The sequence below is a fragment of the Arachis hypogaea genome, chromosome 15 (assembly GCF_003086295.3).
Source record: "Arachis hypogaea cultivar Tifrunner chromosome 15, arahy.Tifrunner.gnm2.J5K5, whole genome shotgun sequence".
Lineage (NCBI taxonomy): Eukaryota > Viridiplantae > Streptophyta > Magnoliopsida > Fabales > Fabaceae > Arachis > Arachis hypogaea.
The window spans coordinates 132,852,207-132,861,301 of NC_092050.1; the positions used below are offsets into that span (position 1 = coordinate 132,852,207).

Here is a 9,095-nt window from a genome sequence, read left to right on the forward strand (position 1 = left end):
TAGTTATTTTATATCTTAAAGATATATTTTAAGAAATTAATAATAGAAAGTTTTAATGCTTCAAAACATTTAATGTATTAAAAATATAAAAAAAATATCTTTTTAATAATTTTTAATAAAACATTCTTTTTATGATATTTTTAAAATACATCCTTAGAATTATATTAGCAAGATCCCGTAATTAATAAGTAAAGTAGTTAAAAAGAAGTTAAATTGACAAAATCATAAAAGAGGAACAGAATCCCGTCCATACGTGGTTTTTAGCTCCTCGCATTTGGCACGGAAGTAGAAGGGACTGAAGGAGTGAGTTGACAACGAGAGCGAGCCATGAGTACACGCACAAGTTAAAGACATGTGGGTTAAAGAGTCCGTAACGGAAGAAGCAAACGGTGTCGTTTTCGGGTAACCCAAACGTCGTCGTTCCCCTTGTCGCGATCATTTTACAAAATAAAACAAATTTTCTTTTTTTTGTTATTAAATATTATCATTATTAATCTCACAGACACACTCTCTCTCTTTAGGCCCAAAATTTTCTCGCCGTTTCGCGTTTGCCAAGCGCATCGAACTCTTTTTCCTCTTTATTATTTTTTATTTTTACTCTCTCTATCTTCCCTTTCTCTCTCATCGTCGCGTCTTGTTCGCACAAAATCTCTGGATTTCTCTTCCATTCCCAGCGATCGATCTCGATTACTCGAAGAACCCTTCCTTTTCCCTTTCCTTCGCCGATTTTTCCGATTACAAAAAATCGCCACCTAAGCCCTAAAAAGAAAAAGGAAACACCACACTTACCCCTCTTTCTTTCTATCGATCGGCTAGGTTTTCTTTTCCCCCCTTTGTTCGATTGGATTGTATTGTACAGCAGTAGCAGGAAGAAGCAGAGATCTGAGGGGCTTGATCTAGGGTTTTTCGATTTTGTCGTTGGTCTCTCTTTAGCAGTCCATGCCGATTGTTCGAATCTAGGGTTTTCATTATTTTGCTGCTGTGGGGAAATTCGACCTCGAATTGATGTTTCTTTTCAGGGAGAATTGTGGGATCAATGAAGATGGAGGAATATTATGCATGGGTCCGGTCCTGAGGAGTGGAAACACAGCCGGCACATGTGGCCTGTACCTTCCAACGCCACCGCTGTAGCCCCCGATTCTTCACCGTCTGAATATATATGCAAAGTATATACATATAATTTGTGAAATTTACAATTTTCCACTTGCTTTTGGTGTTCATAATGCGTTTGTTTTGGTTTTTCCTCCCTCTGAGCTTTTCGGTATTTTCTTTTTAATGAAAAGCCTAGAGTATCATTTTAAAATCCGAAATTCCTAACATTTTTAATGTCTGGCTCGATTTTGAGCTATTTGGGTTTTCTTTTCTTTTACGAATTTATCATATCTGGTTATTGGTTTGAAGTTTTTCCCTTGGTTGGGTGATTTTGGGTTTCTTTTCTTGTTTTTTGGGATCTTAGATTAGACGCAAGTTGTTTTTTCCTTAAACATAATATTTTATTTTCATTCCCTGGGACTATTAATTCGGAAATTAATTATGTTTTTGAGGTGTTGATAATTTGGGGGTCGGAAATTTTATTTTATATATACGCGTCTAGTTTTGGATTATTAGTCCGTGTGATGTGCTTGTGCTTCTTTATGGAAGTTCTGCGAGTTTTGTTAGTCTTCTGTGTGAATTAAATGCTCTCCATCTTTTATATATCACATCCGATTTTTCCCTTCTTCTTCAGAGCTCTATTCTAGCTGACTTGTGCTTGTTAGATTGATTATTTATCTCTGCATTATGCACTCTTATTCTTTTCGGCGCTGGTTTTGCGCGACGTGTATATTTCATTGATATATTTTCCGTCCGAAACGATCCCCAACCCCAATACAACCAGTTCATTGTTGACTTATCTGTTATTGTTTATGCTTAACATATTAATACTCTTTTTTTCTTAATTTTGATTACCACACTTAATTTTGATTACTACCTCGTGCCTAATGTAATAAACTTAATCATTCATGCTCATTGCAGGATGGACGCAAGATTCGTGTTGGTGATTGTGCACTTTTCAAGCCACCCCAGGATTCCCCACCTTTTATTGGAATAATTCGCAAGTTAATAGTTAATAAAGAAGAAAGTCCAACTTTAGAAGTGAATTGGCTTTACCGACATGCTGATGTGAATCTTGCCAAGGGTATATTGGAAGCTGCCCCAAACGAAGTCTTCTACTCCTATCACAAGGATGAAATATCTGCTGCATCATTACTCCATCCGTGTAAAGTCGCGTTCCTTCGTAAAGGTGTTGAACTTCCTTCAGGGATATCTGCTTTTGTCTGCAGGCGAGTGTATGACATTGAGAACAACTGTTTATGGTGGCTAACTGATAAAGATTACATTAATGTCAGTTTTCCTGGATCTTGTGTTTGTATTTTCCTGTGTTATATTATTGCTAGATTTTATTGATAGGTTTTTTTGTCTTCTGATGGAATCAGGCTGTTCAGGAAGAAGTTGACCAGTTATTAGATAAGACAAAATTAGAAATGCATGGGGCAGTGCAGTCAGGAGGCCGTTCGCCAAAAGCTTTGAATGGTCCGACGACAACACAATCATTGAAATCTGGTTCTGATAGTGTTCAAAATAATTCTTCCCTTGGTGCACAGGTTAAGGGAAAAAAGAGAGAAAGGGGTGAGCAGGGATCTGATCCATACAAAAGAGAGCGGTTATTTAAAGCAGATGATGGGGATTCTGGACAGGGTAGACCTGAGAGCATGATGAAGTCTGAGATTGCTAAAATTACTGACAAAGGTGGGCTTGTAGACTTTGAAGGAGTTGAAAGACTTGTACAGCTCATGCAACCAGACAATGGTGATAAAAGAATAGATTTGGCTGGGCGAATTATGCTTGTTGATGTTATAGCAGCTACAGACCGTTATGACTGTCTTGGTTGGTTTGTACAGCTTAGGGGTTTGCCTGTGTTGGACGAATGGCTCCAGGAGGTCCACAAAGGGAAAATTAGTGACAGTAGTAACCATAAAGAAAGTGACAAATCTGTGGAGGAATTTTTGTTAGCGTTGCTTCGTGCATTGGATAAGCTTCCTGTTAACCTTCATGCATTACAAACATGCAATGTTGGGAAATCTGTCAATCATTTACGCACACACAAAAATTCTGAAATTCAGAGGAAGGCTAGGGGTTTAGTAGACACGTGGAAGAAACGTGTTGAGGTTGAAATGAATATGACTGATTCAAAATCTGGTTCTACTCGTCCTGTTTCATGGCAAGTAAAGCCAGCGGCTTCTGAGGTCTCTCATGTTGGAAATAAGAAAACTGGAGGACCGGAGAATGCTACAAAGGGATCTGCAATTCAACCTTCGGTATCTAAACCTTTGTTGGCTAAGCATGTTTCTGTGGAGGCCCTGTCCAAGTCCTCTTCAGCTCCTGGTTCAATTAAATCGATGACTACCTCAGTAAGCAGTACCTCTAAAGATCAAAATGTTAAGGCGGTAGTTGGCGCTGCAGCATCAGATCAACCGTTGACACCTATCAAGGAGGAGAGGAGCAGCAGTTCTAGTCAATCTCAGAACAACAGCTTTTCTTGTTCTAGTGAACATGCAAAAACTGGTGGGTCTTGCCGGGAAGATTCAAGGAGCTCCACTGCAGTGTCAATGAGTGTGAGCAAAATGCCTGGTGGTGCATCTCGAACCCGGAAGTCCAGCAATGGTATACATGGCGCTGGTGTCGCTCTTGCTCAGAAGGATCCCACTTCTGCAAAAAGTTCCACTAGAAATTCCCCTTCTGAAAAAGTTTCACCAACTCGGGTAGCCCATGAAAAGTCTCCTGATCAGCCAACCGATCAAGGGAGTAATAATCAGCGTCTGATCCTTAGGCTGCCAAATACTGTTCGCAGTCCTTCACGAGGTGCTAATGGTGGCTCTTCTGAAGAACCTGCTATTCCTTGTGGGAAAGCTTCGCCTCCTTCTGACAAGAATGAGTCTCAGGATAGAAGAGTGAAGGCTAAGAATGATGGTTTGCATACCATTGCTTCATCAAATGTGATAACTGAGGCATGTGCTACAAGTTGTGAGGATCATAACGGTTCTCCTTTGGGTGATGAACGGGGAAGGGTTAATGAAGATGGCGATAAAGTAGCAGAGACATCAAAACAAACTAATTCCCCTTCAGGTTTTATTTCCAGATCTGGCCAGACTTATGATGCATCTTTAAGCCCTATGAATGCATTAGTTGAAAGCTGTGTGAAATTTTCTGAAGCAAGTGCCTCTGTTTCGCCTGGAGATGATGGGATGAACTTACTTGCTACTGTTGCTGCAGGGGAAATATCCAGATCTGAAAATATCTCACCTCCAGCTTCACCTGAGGGGAAGTCATCTGTGGCAGATGAATCAAGTTCAGCCAATGTTTCCAAGCTAAAACATCCGGCTGAAACATCTGCTCATACTGTTGCACAATCTGATGCAGTAGCTTCAGGAGAGCCTCAGTTTAGTGCTGTTGAGTCATTGCAATTTAAAAATGATCCAGGGCACCCTGTGACAACAATGTTGCGTGATTCTTCTGTAGACGAAGCTATTTCATCTAGTTGTAAAGAGAAATCTGGTGATAACAGAGCTCAAATAAATTGTTCAGCTGCAGATTTGTCACAAAATGCCGAAGCTGTATGCCCACGGTTGGAAACGGCTGAGGATACTCCTGAAACCTTGTTACCATATAAAAAGGAGACTCAGGACCAATCACTCGAGCAGAGGGAATTTGGAAGTCAGTGGGCTAAAAGTAGCGGTTCAGACTCTCAACCGGTGAAGGTTGATCACTTGGGTGAGACAATCCTGGAGAATGGTAAAATGTTAGTTTCGAAAGAGACTGTTGCAACTGTAAAGATTGAAAAGGAGGTAGGTGAAAAGTTACCGGAGTTATCTTCAGATGATAAGAAGATTGGTGTGGAGCAAGTGATGGTTACTGGTATGTCATCTCAAAAGTCATCTCCAGTTACAGAAAAATCTGAGTCTCCAGATTTTAAAAAGGAGGATGTGGCTCCACCCTCTGCTTCAGGTAATTCTTTGCCAGCATCCAGGGATGAACAAGCAAGTGAGATGAAGTTGGCTGCCGCTGAACTTGATGAAAAACGGAAGGATCGAGACTCAGCAGTTTCAGCTGAAGCTAATGGATGCGATGAAGATAATTCTGGCAGGAAAGAGGTTCTTCGACAATGCTCTATGTCTTCAAATCGCCCAGAGTTGTCTAAAGTTCCTGGGAAAGAAAATGAAGCATCCAAAACCTCAGAGTGTAACTCAGATGGGAATGATTCTCATGTTGCAGGAGAGCATGCCTGCAGTATTAATCCATCTGTAACTGTTTCTGGGTCTGATGCAGCCGTAAGATTGGACTTTGATTTAAATGAGGGTTTCCCTGTTGATGATGTGAGCCAAGGGGACATTGTTAGACAGGAAGAACATGTCGCATCATCTGTGGTTCGAAATCCTTCTGCATTGCCTTTCCCCATTTCGTCCATCTCTGGGGGATTCCATGCAACAATTACCGTGGCATCTGCTGCCAAGAGACCATTAATTCCGCCGGAAAACCCATTGCGCAGTAAGGGTGAACTTGGATGGAAAGGCTCTGCTGCTACAAGCGCCTTCCGGCCAGCTGAGCCTAGGAAAAACGTAGAGACATCATCAACTAGTGATATTCCTTCTGTTGATTCCACTGCTTTGAAACAATGCCGTGCTCCTTTAGATTTTGATTTGAATGTTGCTGATGAAAGAAGTTTTGAGGATGTAGCTTCCCATGGTTCTTTAGAATCTGGTCCACCTGATCGCACCACTATGGGACTTGATCTTGATTTGAACAGAGTTGATGAGACTCCTGATGCTGTTTCTTTCTCTCTCAGTAAACTGGATGTTCCTGCTTTGCCAAGTAAGTCTTCACTGTCTGGTGGGTTATCCAATGGCGGGAGTGTGTCGAGAGACTTTGATTTGAATAATGGACCAGGCCTTGATGAAGTTGGCACCGAGGTCCCAGCTCGAAGTCAGCAGATGAAAAATAGTGCACCATTTCCATCTGCTATCCATGGTACGAGAGCGAACACTGCTGAATTGGGGAATTATTCGTCATGGTTTCCTCCAGGCAATTCATATTCAGCAATTACTGTCCCTGCGCATCTTTCTGGTAGAGGTGAACAGAGTTATGTTACAGCTGCTGCGGCACAGCGGCTCATGGCTACTTCTGGTAGCAGTTCCTTTGGTCCTGAGCTGTACAGGGGGCCAGTGCTTTCATCCTCTCCTGCTGTTGCTTACCCACCTACTGCACCCTTTCCGTATCCAGGGGGATTTCCATTTGAGACCAGTTTTCCATTATCTTCAAACTCCTTTTCTGTTGGTTCAGCAGCATTTATGGATTCATCAACTGTTGGTGGACTCTGCTTTCCTACCATACCGTCACAGCCAGTTGGACCTGGCGGTGTTGTCTCCTCAGCGTATGCTCGTCCCTATGTCATGAGTCTTCCAGGTGGTACAAGTAATGTGATTCCTGACAACCGCAAATGGGGAAGTCAAAGTCTCGATCTTAATTCAGGCCCTGGTGGCACGGATACAGACCGAAGAGAGGATAGATTGCCTTCTGGGTTGAGGCAAGTGCCCGCTCCCAATCCCAATTCACAATCCTTGATGGAAGAACATATGAAGATGTTTCAGGTGGCAGGTGTGTTGAAGAGGAAAGAACCTGATGGTGGTTGGGATGGAGCTGATAGATTTAGCTACAAACAGCCCTCATGGCAGTAGGATAATGGAAATATTTAAGTTGAGGTGAGCCCCTTATTGCAAGCCTTGACTGTGTATCGATGTTTGTTTGTTTCATTTCTCCCCCTCTTCTCCCTTCAATTTCTGCAAGTATATCTGGATCGAATTTTTTTTTTTTGGGGGGGGGGGGGGGGGGTGGTGTTGGGATAGTACTTCCACAAAAGCTTGTTAACAGGCAAGCCAACGCATAAAAATACCCAATTGTCGTGTTTGCGTGATTCATTCCACATACTGAGGCTCCATTTCTTGGTGTGGATGAAACCTAGGCTCCCCATGTTATGTTCAATTTGAGGAGCTGTGCTGATGATGTTGCGGCATTAACGATGTTATGTGCTGCCTTTGTTTTGAGTGCTTGGTCGAGTTTATTGTGTCTGGGTGTGTGTTGTAGTTGTTGTGGGGGGGGGGGGGGTGTTTAGTATGTTTCTGACTACCTGTGAAGTTTTCGGCTGTGTGCACGTGCTTTTTCTATTTATGATAATGATAGACATCATGGGCCTGAAGCCTAAGTGACGGGGTTTTTCTTTTGGTAATCAGTGTGGGCTACGCCATATTTTTTACTCAAAAAAATCTGCAATAATTTCGATTCTCCTTCCATTATATTTTTTTATTGTCTCTTAATTTTATGTAATAATTCACTTATGCTTCTAAGTATATGTTTATTAGATAGGATTCTAGGATCTATTTATTTATTTATTTTTTTATCCATTTCTTCCAAATCTCTGTAGTGTCTCAGATTTTGAAATCCTTAGTTTCATGAAATTGGCTCTTGGCCAAGTCTGTCAAATTAGGTCATGTTGATGTATGCCTTTGATGTTAGATCTTTGGTTGCGTTTGTTTACAGAGATAGGACACTGAGACAGGGACACAGAAACACATAATCGTGTTTGGCAGAAGAGATATGTACAGAGACAATGTGTCCAGAGACACTAACAAGGGATACAACTTATTTTTTATTTTTTCTTTCATTATTCTTATTAATTTTTCATGATTATATTTTTTATTATTATATTTTTCATCTCAAATTTTTTAAATGAAAAAAAAAATGAGAAATAAGTTGAATTTTCATAATTTGTTCTAGTTTTTCACCAAACAGAATACAAGAACACAAAAATTTGTGTCTCTGTCCTTCAGTGTCTTGTCCTGTCTTGTTCTCAGAAACAAACGCAGCCTTTATGATTTGTCTCAAGGCCTGCTGAATTCGGGTTCCATTTGTTTACAATGCTGTTATTTACACGATGCTGGTTCTATATTCCGCTCATATTGAGGTTGTGTTCATGTCTTGCAATTTCCCGTTTTCAATGCTGTGTAATTTGGAACTTGCAATTAATTGTATGTGTTCCTCGTGCCATGCAGGTTTTTTGTGGAAGATGTCGGGAATATTTGGGATAAATTTAGCATGCCGTGTGTCCACTGATGCTTCGCTTGCTGCTGGCATAGCAGGGCCTCTGATGGCTGATGCAGTTTGTTTTGTATGAATCTGCTTCCAACAGATTGCCCCTTCCTTGCAGATAAGTTTTTTTCTGTGTAGATATCTAACTGAAAACAGGTGTGATAATGCCCCGCCTAGTGTCTCAGAAAACGAAAAAAGAAAGAAAAAAGGAAAAAAAGGAAAAAAAAATTGGCATAAATGTTGACTGTGACCGTTCCTTGCAACATCCCAATCCATTCTCAACCATTTGAAAGGAGAGGATTGGATGAATCACTGGCCAGGCTTGAAGCCAGTTCTGTCTTTCTTAAAATTATTTTTTCTTTCCTCCTTACCTTCTCTTCCAACTTTTGTTACATATATAGAATGCTGTAGTCTCTTGACTTTTTGAATTTTCTCACTTATCACATTCTGGTTATTGATGATATATGCACAGGTTAGCCGTCATGGTCAATGTGTGGCCTCTATTTCTCTCTCTCTCTCTCTCTCTCTCTCTCTCTCTCTCTCTCTCTCTGATTTGCATTGTGATGTAGATTAACTCAAATTCTTTGGTAGTGGTTCACGTCTACGTAATATTTGCTGGCGAAACACATTCTTCTCATGGCTCATAATGTTGTATTTTGTTCTTTGCTGTTGAATGCATCTAGCCACAACCCAGCGTCTATACACGATGTCCCATGCAATATTCGACCCAGAAATATGACAAAATGTTTTCGGAAAATATATGCTACAAAAAGATCAGTTATACCAGTTGAATACTACAAATAACGAATTATAGAAACTAAAGCACCAAAATAATAATCTTGCCGATCAGGTTTAATATAGCAGCTAAGAGCAACGCCTGCAGTGGGGGTTCCACTTGGAGCCATATCAACATTTTT

At 40.9% G+C, this 9,095-nt stretch overlaps 1 protein-coding gene across 4 annotated transcripts; it reads left to right on the forward strand.

Annotated features, from left to right (window-relative positions):
- The first annotated feature begins 476 nt into the window (after positions 1 to 476).
- LOC112750750 (uncharacterized) lies at positions 477 to 8,668 on the forward strand. Of its 4 annotated transcripts, none has more exons than XR_011872273.1 (5): positions 502 to 1,166; positions 2,014 to 2,382; positions 2,475 to 6,794; positions 7,630 to 8,053; positions 8,142 to 8,668. XR_011872273.1 is itself a non-coding variant. In XM_025799574.3 (4 exons), the coding sequence occupies exons 1-3, from the start codon at positions 1,056 to 1,058 to the stop codon at positions 6,768 to 6,770; spliced, it is 4,776 nt and encodes a 1,591-aa protein (XP_025655359.1). In that variant the 5' UTR covers positions 477 to 1,055; the 3' UTR covers positions 6,771 to 6,794; positions 8,142 to 8,668. The 4 variants fall into 4 exon arrangements, 2 of the variants coding, with proteins under 2 accessions (XP_025655359.1, XP_025655362.1); XR_011872275.1 differs by having other exon boundaries at positions 505 to 1,166; positions 2,014 to 2,321; XM_025799574.3 differs by lacking the exon at positions 7,630 to 8,053 and having other exon boundaries at positions 477 to 1,166.
- The last annotated feature ends 427 nt before the right edge of the window (positions 8,669 to 9,095 follow it).